We start from the raw sequence: 13,635 nt of genomic DNA on the forward strand, positions 1-13,635 counted from the left end.
AAGTAGACTAAATAGGAAAGATCAATAAAGGTACAAGCTGATTCTTTGGAAAGATGAAATTGACAAGCCTTTAGCTAGATAAAAAGAGGACACAAAATCAGAAATGAAATAGATAGTACCATTGGCACCACAGAAATACAAAGGATACACATCACACACATCTACCATGCACAGATGTACATTCCAAACATGCACATATACACATTAAACATATTCACACATGCCCTCCATACGTGCACACATGCACACACTGGTCAGGCACGCTCTACATAAACATGTGCACATGCAACATTCATACACACCTGCCACATAGTGAAGTCTCCATACATACATATGCACACATTCTAGAACCCGATGAGACACCCTCAGGCCCTCTGGTCTTGAGCAGCATGTCTAAAATCTGTTCCTAACCCCAGTGAGAATGACCCACAGTGGCTTTGGGCCCAGAGTGGATGTGCTGCTGCCTAGGAGGCCTGGTGGTCAAGCCCAGGACTCTCCCCTCTCCTCACCCTGCAGAGATTCCTCACTGGGTGGTAGCTGTAGGCGCCTGACTGCAGAAGCAGTTGCTGCAAGGTGCCGATCAACTTGTGACACTGATGGCTCTCCTGCTGCACGCCCTTGAGCTCATCAGCCAGGCGGGCCAGCTCCTGCTGGCCACGTTCCTGCTGCTCCAGGCTGGCCTGCAACCGTGCCTCCAGCTGGACCACACTGGCACTCAGGCAATCCTGGAAGTGCAGCAGGTACTCGATGAGCTGTGTCAAGCACAGAACCTTGAGCAGTGCAGGGTCCACAGGCTGCCCACAGCGGATGCACACCTCCCAGTCCAAGTTGCAGAAGGTGACACCATTGAGGAGCTCCTGTAGGATGGCCACGTCCACCTCCCATGCCATGTGGCCCACATCCAGGGCGCTAATGCGCCTCCAGTCTATGCTTTCACAGTGAGGCTGGAGCTAAAAGGTAGGGAAGGTAAAAGTCCCAAAGATAGAGCCACTGAGGCCCTCAGCAGTGGTCGTGAGGGACTGCATGGGGAGGGGAAGCCCTGGGCTGACCACCGTGGGTGGGTGCCCCCAAGGCCACGGCGGCAGGCAAAGTTGCTGAGAGAGGGCCTGGAAAATGAGAAGAGAGTCCAAGTTAGGCAAGATGCATGTGGCTAGTCAACAAGAGACTAAGTGGGTGAGGTGAGGCATCTGTGCCACAGCCTGCTATGCGTGGAAGGTGCTGACATGGCCACAGCTGTGGAAGGCAAGAGCATGGGCTTCCCTGTCACACACATGTGGATTCCCATCCTCAGCCTTGGGCAAGCCCCTTCCCAGTTCTAAGCCTCCTGGGTATAATTGGGATCATGGGTCCCACTTTGCAGGCTTATGGTTAAGAATGAGGCAGATGAAGTACCCAGCCTAGTGCCTGGTACATAGTGGGTCCTCAGTCTACTATAAGAATGCCTGCAAGAGGTCTTTGTTGGGGGGAGCTGTCAAACATGCATGGGCCTTTCTGTAACCCCGCATTGTCTCAGAACAAAGTCTGTAACTTGTCATGGGAGGCAGAGCCACCTAATGTCCATCGCACCTCATCCTCTCTGCCTATAATTACAAAATTATAGTGGAACAGGGGTGGGCTATGTTTCCCAGTTTCCCTGGCTATCAGGCATGATCCTAGGATTATATTCTCTGTAGTGGGATGTGGGTGAAATGATGTCCACCACTACCAAAGTTGATTTCACTCATATGTGGAGTATAAGAACAAAGGAAAACTGAGTGAAGGGGGGAGCCTAGTAAACATAATGTTCTTCATGTACTTGTAGATTAATGATACCAAAATTAAAAATTAAAAAAAAAAGAGAGAGCAGCCGTGTCTCTGCGCACAGATAGTGCTCAGCCAATCAAGGTCTCTTCTTCAAACCTAATGGCTTAGAAAAGAGCTTCAGTTTGTCATCAAAAGACTCAGATTCTATTCTCTACTCTCTTAGTGGACATAAAAACTATTTTCTCTCTTTGGAGAGTGATTTGACAATAGCAGTAAGAATGTAAAATGAAATATTCCACTACCAGGAATTCCAATTTATCCTACAGATAAACTCATGCAAGTGTGTAAAGGTGTTTGTACAAAAATCATCATTGTAACAGTGTTTGTAACAGCAGAGTACAAGAAAAAGTACAAGAAAGCAAAATATAAACCACAATAGGGGATACAAATGGTATCTCTATACAATGAACTACTACACAGCTATTGATAAAAATAAGGCAGCTTTTCATGTACTGATACATGAATAAGTATGATATATATAGGTATATACTTCCATTTCTATTTAAATGATATATTAATATCACATTTAACAATAATTTGCAAAAATGAAGGATATATGTGTATCTCACATATAGATCTGTATCTTTTGATTAATAGGTAGGTAGCTAGATAGACACTTTACCTAACATTTGGATGGTTGCCAATGAGAGAGGAGGGAAATGGGAATGTGAAATAAGGATAAATGAATGAATAGATGGATGGTATATGGGTAGGAAATGAATAATAAATGATGATACTGGTACATATATAACAATATATATAGCTACATACACATATATGAAAGATTCATATTTGTTATATACATATAATTAGATAAAATGTACTAATTTATGGTTCCAAATATATGATTCATTATATTATTCCATAAGCATAGATTATTGCTAGAAAAATAAACCAGCTGTTAGCAATGGTTGCCTCTGATAGCAGGAATGGAGATCACAAGACTCTTAACTTTTCACTTTCTATCTCTATACTATTCAAAGTTCTTTGCATCACTGCCTAGCCAATGGGTTTCAGCCCCAGGCAAGTTCACTATGGATTCAATGTGACCAAAGAAATTGACAGCAAAACGTTCTTGGGGTGAAAGGGTTACACCCAACTTTATTTCCAGGTGGCAGGTCAGTCACTAAAATCCCATTCACTCAGAGCGAGTCTTCATGCAGGAAGCCAGTGTCTGCCTCTGGGCCCACCTGTCTGCAGAGCTGTCCTCTGGGCCCCTCTGTCTGCAGAGCTGTCCTCTGGGCCACTGCCTGCACAGCTGTCCCACACAGCCGTCCTCTGGGCCTGTCTGCACAGTCATCCTGCACAGCCGTCCTCTGGGCCTCTGTCCTCGGTGCTGCCACTAGTCCAGCCTCTGCTCCACTCCCCTGGAGCCTTGCAGCCCTGCCACCATGTTGCACCCAGAGCACTGGGTGGAGCTCTTTATATAGAGTCAACAGCCATGTATTGCCCACAGGTGTGCAGTGAGCTAGTCCACCAGGGCCAGGTGAGAATCCTGGCCACAGGAACTTTCATTTTATCCACAATCACCCTCTATTACTTCTATAACTTTTTGAAGAAAATAATACAATTTATGCCCTTGAGGAACACAGTCTGACTGAGAAAACAAGAAATAGACACGACCCTGCTTAATCAAGGTCTTTCTAGATTATTGACTCAGACACTTCAGTCCAAAAGAAAGAGAAAAGAAAGGTCATTTATCTCATGAAGGAGAAAGGCTCTGAAGAAACTGTGGGACTGGGATTGCAAAGAGGAGAAGGAGCCCTGGACAGGTCCTGGCCTTCGTGAGCTTGTCCGTCACTGTGAGAGACAGTGGCAGGGTGGAAAGCCTGCCCTAGCCTCCCCCAAGGGGTGCTCTGAGGACAGGAGGAGGGGCGAGGGGAAGGCCCTCAGGAGTAAACAGCACAGGTGCAGGAGGGCCGGCCTCTGTGACGAACAGGAACTACAGGGACTACTATTCCCACTTCACAAACAAGGAAACTGGTGTCTTATGCTAGGTGGGGAAGCCAGAGCTGCAGTACAACAGGAGCTGCATCTGACTCCAAAGCCTGCAGATGTTGAACAGCTAGAGCCTGTTTGTCTTAAACTTTGCTTTGATCAGATCATCAGTTCTTATCTCTCAAACACATTCATCACTCACTCCCCTCTCATTCACAGTGTGCCCGCTTAGCCAGGCCCAGCGCCAGGCCCTAGACTCCCCAGGTATATTAACCTCACTCCTGCACCCCACATGGGAGCTCAGAGTGGCTTCTTGTGGCCACAGTACTGAGTCCAAACTCTTTAGCCTGGTCTGGAAGATCCCCAACGGGAACCCTGACCTCCTTTTCCATTTCAGTACTCCCCTGCCTCCCTTTCTGATATTCTTTCCTCACAGTCCAAAAAGAAAAACACCTAGCCACAAGCACCCCCAGCATGGCCATAAGGAGACCAGCATATTTCTACTTATGGTGTCACATTATTTTTTTTTAAAAAAAAGAGGAGGCTGGTGACATGATACTCACCATGCTCAGCTCCAAGCTGCAACCATGTCACTGGAGCCTCAGAGACAATTGCCACAACAAGCTGTGCCTTGGGGCAACAGCAGGTGAGCAGGCATGCCATGTGCAAGGGTAACAGGACACCTGCCTCCCCCAGGGGACACGCCCCACAGGCCGGGAGCTCGCCTGAAAACTTTTAACTAAGCTTTGGCTACTAAGCTGCTGGCCCACAGTCTCCTCTCTAATAATAAGACTCTCACTCTTTATAAGCAGCTCTCCACCCACTTCTTTGAATGTGCCTTCCAGCATCTCCTTTGAACAGCTGCTACCCTGTCACCCTTCCTTTAAGGCAGGGTGTGCCAGCACCCCTGTGATACTCTGCTGTTCACCCATGACCCACCTCTCCCTGTGCTCACACTCAGGGGATAAGCTCAAACACACCCCTAGCTTCCACAACTACTGGCCAGCCTTAGGCCGAGCCTCAGCTACCCCCAAATCTCTTTCTCACTGGCCCATCTGTCTCTTAGGACCTCTGTATCCAGCCTTCCAATACTGATTATACTAGACATCGTAAATCCAAATTCCACCAGGGCCAGGAAGGTAGCATTTAATGCAGGAAACATGCCTGCCAAGTGTAAGAGAAACTGCAGTACAAGTTTCATGATAGTGGCAACTGATTCCCCATGTTAATGTTTCAGATACAAGTAGGCAGTGGTTCTCAAAGTGTGGTCCCTGACCAGCAGCATCGGCATCAACTGGGAACTTGTTAGAAATGCACATCTCCAGATTTAGTGATTCAGAACCACTGCAGCAGGCAGTGTTGGAGATGGTGGCAAAATGCAGAGTACACAGAGAGAAAAAAGGATTCCTAAAAATGAAAGAATATTGACAGAACTGTGTGACCAATCCAGGCGGAACAATATACACATTATAGGGATACCAGAAGAAGAAGAGAGAGAGAGAGAGGGATAGAAAGTGTCTTTCAGAAGGTAGTTGCTGAAAACTTCCCCAATCTGGGGAAGGAGATAGTCTCTCAGGCCAGGGAGATCAAGAGATCTCCCAACACAAGGGACCCAAGGAAGACAACACCAAGACACATAGTAATTAAAATGGGAAAGATCAAGGATGAGGACAGACTGCTAAAAGCAGCGAGAGGCAGAAATAATATCACATACAAAGGAAAGCCCATCAGGCTAACATCAGACTTCTCAGCAGAAACCTTACGGGCCAGAAGGGAGTGGCATGATGTATTTAATGCCATGAAGCAGAAGGGCCTGGAACCAAGATTACTTTATCATTTAAATTTGAAGGAGGGATTAAACAATTTCCAGATAAGCAAAAGCTGACTTTACTTCCCACAAACCATCTCTGCAGTCTATTTTGGAGGGACTGCTATAGATGGAAGTGTTCCTAGGGTTGGATAGCTGTCACCACAGGTAGGAAAACCACAGTAGGGAGGATAGAGCAGCTGATTGTGAGGCAAATACAAAATTAAATTGACTATGCCCAAGGTCAATCAAGGAATAGACAAAAAGTACAGAATTTGATACCTAATATATAAAGAATGAAGGAGAAAGAAAAAGGAGGAGAAATAGAAAAGAACCCTTAGATTGCATTTGTAACAGCATACTAAGTGAGGTAAGTTAGACTCTTAGATAGTAAGGAAAGTAACTTGGAACCTTTGGTAACCACAAATCTAAAGCCTGCAATGGCAATAAGTACATACCTATCAATAATCACCCTAAATGTAAATGGACTGAATGCACCAATCAAAAGACAAAGAGTCACTGAATGAATAAAAAAACAAGACCCATCTATATGCTGCTTACAAGAGACTCACCTCAAACCCAAAGACATGCACAGACTAAAAGTCAAGGGATGGAAAAAGATATTTCATGCAAACAATAGGGAGAAAAAAGCAGGTGTTGCAGTACTATATCAGACAAAATAGACTTCAGAACAAAGAAAGTAACAAGAGATAAAGAAGGACATTACATAATGATAAAGGGCTCAGTCAAACAACGAGATATAACTATTATAAATATATATACATGCAACACAGGGGCACCAGCATATGTGAAACAAATACTAACAGAACTAAAGGAGGAAATAGAATGCAATGCATTCATTTAGGAGACTTCAAAACACCATTCACTCCAAAGGACAGATCCAGCAGACAGAAAATAACTAAGGACCCACAGGCACTGAACAACATAATAGAACAGATGGACCTAATAGACATCTATAGAACTCTACACCCAAAAGCAACAGGATACACATTCTTCTCAAGTGCACATGGAACATTCCTCAGAATAGACCACATACTAGGCCACAAAAAGAGCCTCAGTAAATTCAAAAAGATTGAGATCCTACCAACCGACTTCGCAGACCACAAAGGTATAAAACTAGAAATAAATTATACAAAGAAAGCAAAAAGGCTCACAAACACATGGAGGCTTAACAACACGCTCCTAAATAATCAATGGATCAACAACCAAATTAAAATGGAGATCCAGCAATATATGGAAACAAATGAAAACAACAACACAAAGCCCCAACTTCTGTGGGACACAGCGAAAGCAGTCTTAAGAGGAAAGTATATAGCAATCCAGGCATATTTAAAGAAGGAAGAACAAACCCAAATGAATAGTCTAATGTCACAATTATCAAAATTGGAAAAAGAACAAATGAGGACTAAAGTAAGCAGAAGGAAGGACATAATAAAGATCAGAGAAGAAATAAACAAAATTAAGTAGAATAAAACAATAGAAAAAAATCAATGAAACCAAGAGCTGGTCCTTTGAGAAAATAAACAAAATAGATAAGCCTCTAGCCAGACTTATTAAGAGAAAAAGAGAATCTGCACACATCAACAGAATCAGAAACAAGAAAGGAAACATCACAACGGACCCAACAGAAACACAAAGAATTATTAGAGACTACTATGAAAACCTATATGCTAAGAAGCTGGAAAACCTAGAAGAAATGGACAAATTCCTAGAAAAAAGCAACCTTCCAAGACTGACCAAGGAAGAAACACAAAATCTAAACAAACCAATTACCAGCAAAGAAATTGAAGCACTAATCAGAAAACTACCCAAGAAAAAGAAGTCAGGCCAGATGGATTTACCTTAGAATTTTATCAGACATACAGAAAAGATATATTACCCATTCTCCTTAAAGTTTTCTGAAAAATAGAAGAGGAGGGAATACTCCCAAACTCATTCTATGAAGCCAACGTCACCCTAATTCCAAAACCAGGCAAAGACCCCACCAAAAAAGAAAATTACAGACCAATATCCCTGATGAACATAAATGCAAAAATACTCAATAAAATATTAGCAAACCGAATTCAAAAATATATCAAAAGGATCATACATCACGACCAAGTGGGATTCATCCCAGGGATGCAAGGATGGTACAACATACGAAAATCCATCAACATCATCCACCACATCAACAAAAAGAAAGACAACAACCACATGACCATCTCCATAGATGCTGAAAAAGAATTCAACAAAATTCAACATCCATTCATAATAAAAACTCTCAGCAAAATGGGCATAGAGGGCAAGTACCTCAACATAATAAAGGCCATATATCATAAACCCACAGCCAACATCAAACTGAACAGCGAGAAGCTGAAAGCTTTTCTTCTGAGATCAGGAACAAGACAGGGATGCCCACTCTCCCCACTGTTACTTAACATAGTACTGGAGGTCCTAGCCATGGCAATTAGACAAAACAAAGAAATACAAGGAATCCAGATTGGTAAAGAAGAAGTTAAACTGTCACTACTTGCAGATGACATGATATAGTACATAAAAAACCCTAAAGACTCCATTCCAAAACTAGTAGAACTGATATCAGAATACAGCAAAGTTGCAGGATAGAAAATCAACACACAGAAATCTGTGGCTTTCCTATACACTAACAATGAACCAATAGAAAGAGAAATCAGGAAAACAATTCCATTCACAATTGCATCAAAAAGAATAAAATACATAGGAACAAACCTAACCAAAGAAGTGAAAGACCTATACCCTGAAAACTATAAGACACTCTTAAAAGAAATTAAAGAGGACACTAACAAATGGAAATTCATCCCATGCTCCTAGCTAGAAACAATTAATATAGTCAAAATGGGCATCCTGCCCAAAGCAATATACAGCTTTCATGCAATCCCTATCACATTACCAACAGCATTCTTCAACGAACTGGAACAAATAGTTCAAAAATTCATATGGAAACACCAAAGACCCCAAATAGCCAAATCAATCCTGAGAAAGAAGAATAAAGTGGGGGGCGGGGGGGATCTCACTCCCCAACTTCAAGCTCTACTAAAAAGCCATAGTAATCAAGAAAATTTGGTACTGGCACAAGAACAGAGCCACAGACCAGTGGAACAGATTGGAGACTCCAAACATTCACCCAAACATATATGGTCAATTAATATTTGATAACGGAGCCATGGACATACAATGCGGAAATGACAGTCTCTTCAACAGATGGTGCTGGCAAAACTGGACAACTACATGTAAGAGAATGAAACTGGATCACTGTCTAACCCTGTACACAAAAGTAAATTCGAAAAGGATCAAAGACCTGAACGTAAGTCATGAAACCATAAAACTCTTAGAAAAAAACATAGACAAAAACTCTTGGACATAAACATTAGTGACCTCTTCATAAACATATCTCCCAGGGCAAGGAAAACAAAAGCAAAAATGAACAAGTGGGACTATATCAAGCTGAAAAGCTTCTGTACAGCAAAGGACACCATCAATAGAACAAAAAGGAACCCTACAGTATGGGAGAATATATTCATAAATGACAGATCCGATAAAGGCTTGACATCCAAAATATATAAAGAGCTCACGCACCTCAACAAACAAAAAGTGAACAATCCAATTAAAAAATGGGCAGAGGAGCTGAACAGACAGTTCTCCAAAGAAGAAATTCAGATGGCGAACAGACACATGGAAAGATGCTCCACATCACTTGTCATCAGAGAAATGCAAATTAAAACCAAGATATCACCTCACACCAGTAAGGATGGCTACCATCCAAAAGACAAACAACAACAAATGTTGGCGAGGTTGTGGAGAAAGGAGAACCCTCCTACACTGCTGGTGGGAATGTAAATTAGTTCAACCATTGTGGAAAGCAATATGGAGGTTCCTCAAAATGCTCAAAATACACATACCATTTGACCCAGGAATTCCACTTATAGGAATTTATGCTAAGGATGCAGCACTCTGGTATGAAAAAGACAGATGCACCCCTATGTTTATCGCATCAGTATTTACAATAGCCAGGAAATGGAAGCAACCTAAGTGTCCATCAATAGATGAATGGATAAAGAAGATGTGGTACATATACACAATGGAATATTATTCAGCCATAAGAAGAAAACAAATCCTACAATTTGCAACAACATGGATGGAGCTAGAGGGTATTATGCTCAGTGAAATAAGCCAAGCAGAGAAAGACAAATACCAAATGATTTCACTCATCTGTACTGTGTAAGAACAAAAGAAAAACTGAAGGAACAAAACAGCAGGAGAATCACAAAACCCAAGAATGGACTAACAGTTACCAAAGGGAAAGAGACTGGGGAGAATGGGAGGGTAGGGAGGAATAGGGCAGGGAAGAAGAAAGGGGATATTATGATTAGCATGTATAATATGGGGTGTGGGGGAAAGGGGAGGGCTGTGCAACACAGAGAAGACAAGTAATGATTCTACAACATCTTACTATGGTGATGGACAGTGACTGTAATGGGGTTTGGGGGGAACTTGGGGTAGGGGAAAGCCTAGTAAACATAATGTTCTTCATGTAATTGTAGATTAATGATAGCAAAATAATAATAATAATAATAATAATAATAAAAAGATATTCAAAGGCCTCTATGAACTGTTTCCAAACTACCCTTCCAGCTGCATTTCCCTCTTACTGTGCTTCTTGCTGTCCACATTTTCATATCTCTGGGCTATTTATTTTTAGGTACTGTTTTTAAGTGCTTTATAAAGACTAATCCCTCGAGGAGGCTATTGTTGTTATTATTATTATTTATTATTATCTCAGCCACAAAGAAGTGAAGAGGTTTGTCCCAGGAGCAGGAGGCAGGATCGAAACCCACACAGCCTGCTTACAAAGTCAGCTGTTAGCCACTCACTGCACCAAGCCTCCACCACTTTGTTCTGCTCCTACTGAAGGTGAATGCATGCGGCAAGCCTTGCTCTTACACGACTGCCCATAAACCCCTTCCAAGCCTACAGTCAGAATTCCCTGCCCCTTCCTGGGGCTCCCAGAGCACAGAGCATACACTCCTTCGGGCAACCTAACTATAGTTTGGTCGGTGTTGGGGCAGCTGTGCAACATTCATTCATCTGTCCCATCAACAGAACATGCCTGAGCCCCAACCACGTGCCAGACACCGGGACTAGGACTCAGGACTGATGGTCACTAGGCAGCAGTCCCTGCCATGGCTGATAAAAATAGTTCTGGAATTGTACGCTCCACACGCAGTTATAAGGCTTCCCAAGACTCAGCCTACTTACTTCTCTCTACAACCCAGTACTCCGATGAAAAACCTCACAGGTGAGCAAAGAGGGCAGCAACTTTCCCACAGTCACATACTAGTAAATGGTGGTGTCTGGCTCCTGAGTTTGTTTTCCAGACAGAAAAATCCCCTACAGAGCGGGAACTGCCAGGGCAGGACCTAGGACAGGGGCTGCAGGAGTGCCAAGGAGGGGCCATACCAGGACAATCTGACTGCCTTCACCTACACCCCACTCCCCCCGCTACGAGCTCCAAGAGGGCAGAGACCATGGCTATTCCTATGGACTGTATTCCAGCATATCACCTGCAACCCAGTTTGCTACTGAATGGAGCAGAATTGTCAAAATCTTAGAATATCTGCTTCAAAAAGTCCCTATTCTTGGGGTCTTGGAGAATTGAGGCTATGGACCAGCAAGAATGGAGATAAAGACAAGAATGGAGTTCAGAGTCCTCAATTTGGATTCACTGAAAAAAATGCCATTTGGATTTAGTAAAATGCTGGGTTTGTGGACCATGTGTGTCCATAGCTTAGTCCCACTGGCCACTAATAAAAACCTGGCATGAAAGAGTCCTTGCGGGCGGGTGCAGGCTCCCCAGTGAGAGGCCCCAGAGCCCACACTGACAGTCAAGATGTGCTCACAGTGCTCTAGCTTGCCCCCCAAGCAGCCCTGAAACCCCTATGTTTACCTTCTGAGCACATTCCGTAAACACTGAGGATGGCAGCCCCACTCCCAGTTATACAGAATTCTGAATTAGGGGACTGAGTTCATGTGGTTTTACTGATCATGCCTGTCTTCCGTCAGAACCCAAAGGTTACAATTCTCGGAAGTCCTGGGGCTCTGACATCAAAAGGTAAGCAGAACAATGGGAATTTGAAAATTATGATGCTGAGAGCAGCCATCATTTCTTGAGTCTCTATGTGCCAGGCACTGTGTCAGCCTTTCAAGTACTATTTCTAGCCATCACTCAGCCTTGTATGTAGCTATTATTTGCCTCATCTAACAAACATAGAAACTGAGACTCAGAAAACCTAAGGGATCTGCCCCGAGCCACTCAGCTACAAAGTCACTAAACCAAGATTCAGATCAAGGTCTGTCTGACTCCAAAGGTTTTGAATTATGCCTAACTACCTACTGATGATGGTGATGGTGATACAGAAATTATTTCCCATGATAGAAATTACAGTACCTGAGATTTTGTGGCCAGATTGCAAGCGCTGAAAGAGTGAACAGCAAATCGCAACAGGGCTAGTGCTGGAGAGACTCAGCTTCCAGTGCCCCTCAACAGAGCTTCGCGGAATATGACTCAGCCCCACAGTATGTGACCTCATAAGCACAGGCACAAGACAAAGCCCTATTAGGGTGTCACAGGTTACCAGGAAACCACACCCCCCAAGGGTCAGGGACACTGTGCTCTCTCCAGGCTGAATGAGCTGAATTAGCTTTGCCCACATCTGGGAACAGAGAAACACAGGGCAGAAATGATTTGCTGCCCTTAGGAAATCTGAAGCTGGGTGAACCATCTCTAGATGTTTTGAGGGATCCCAGAAAACTTCTCAGCCTCAGACCAATGTTATGAGTTAGTGGGACCCAAAAGAGCGACGTTTATGCTAGCGTTCCGAACTCGCTTCATTGCCGAACAGATGGTTTCTAGCTGATGCAATCCCACAGCCAAGAAAGAAAGTCCATCTACCACCCTTGCTTTGCACACCCACAGCGATGGGGCATTCACCCCCTCATAAGGCAGCCATCCCACTGAAACAATTCCTGGCGTCTTTATGGCTCTTCGGAAACTTGCCCAGCTGTAATCTGTCAAGGACAACTGCCACAAAATTAACAAAATGGCTGACTTTTTCAATAAAAATCTGACCTATTTTTTAATAGAACTGACAGCTACGCTACACCACCACCAGTGTCCCCTTAGTGTCTCTTCTGTGTCCTCAAGAATGCAACCGAGAGGAGCACTTGGGAGAGCCAGCCTTCCCGGGCAGCCAGCCGCCCAGCGATCACTGCCAAGCCCACCTGGCTCCAGAGCTCACGGCCTCGCTGCCCGCCTCAGGGAGCTCAGGCGCGCCATTAGTGCTAATTGTTGTGGCTGCCAAGGAAACCGTCGCACAGTTTGCAAACAGGCTGTGCACACACCGTAGGCAAGGGAGTGCCAGAGACCCCAGCGGGGATGAGAGTGGCCCACGAGCTCTCCTGGAGTGCCATTGTTAGAGACCTTAGACATATTCTGCGGTTGATTTGTTGTTTTCTAAGGAACAGAGTCCCCCTTTCTGCTCTTTCTTGCCCATCATGGGGGCTGCACCCACTCCCAGAACCATCAAGGAGCAAGGAAGAGAGAGATCCACTCCACCAGGCACACAGCTTTCCCTCGCAGCTGGCCTCCATTCCCAGCAATTTTAAGGGGATGTTTTTAAAAGACAGCATCCATAGTTTTCAAAGTCTATGTTAGGTTTTTGCCACCAAGACAATTTTCTTTAAAACAGAAATTCAGGGTAGGGATTTAATTAACATTGCTCAGGTGTATTTTTGAAGTGAAGACTACAAACTGATATGACCTATCTTCCCAAGTACAGAATTGTCAAAAACTAACACTGCTTTTCACATTCTAAAAGAAACCCAGTAGAATCTAGTGGTGTTTTCTTTGCCATGGAGGAGTCAATGCTTCTTGGAAAAGTTTTCAGACCCACCCAGAACCTCTCTAGAGGTGCAAAGCCCAGTGACAGCTGGCGTTGCAGGCACATAACCCTGCTCCCCAGGACAGGGCCTTGTGCGAGGGGCCCACAGGG

General features: G+C 44.0%; 1 protein-coding gene across 5 annotated transcripts in view; it reads left to right on the forward strand.

The window, feature by feature from the left end:
- The window catches only part of LOC108388160 (extended synaptotagmin-3-like), a 55,201-nt gene extending 42,344 nt beyond the window's left edge, over positions 1 to 12,857 (forward strand). For 2 of the 5 annotated variants that reach the window (XM_073232385.1, XM_073232390.1), the window contains 2 exons: positions 10,368 to 10,498; positions 10,688 to 12,857. In XM_073232385.1, coding sequence (XP_073088486.1) covers positions 10,368 to 10,496 — 129 coding nt within the window. In that variant the 3' untranslated portion in view covers positions 10,497 to 10,498; positions 10,688 to 12,857. Of the gene's footprint in view, positions 1 to 10,367 lie in introns of all 5 variants that reach the window. The other 3 variants (XR_012129529.1, XM_073232387.1, XM_073232386.1) reach the window with 3 other exon arrangements.
- The last annotated feature ends 778 nt before the right edge of the window (positions 12,858 to 13,635 follow it).

This window comes from Manis javanica, chromosome 3 (assembly GCF_040802235.1).
Source record: "Manis javanica isolate MJ-LG chromosome 3, MJ_LKY, whole genome shotgun sequence".
NCBI classification, from domain to species: Eukaryota; Metazoa; Chordata; class Mammalia; order Pholidota; family Manidae; genus Manis; species Manis javanica.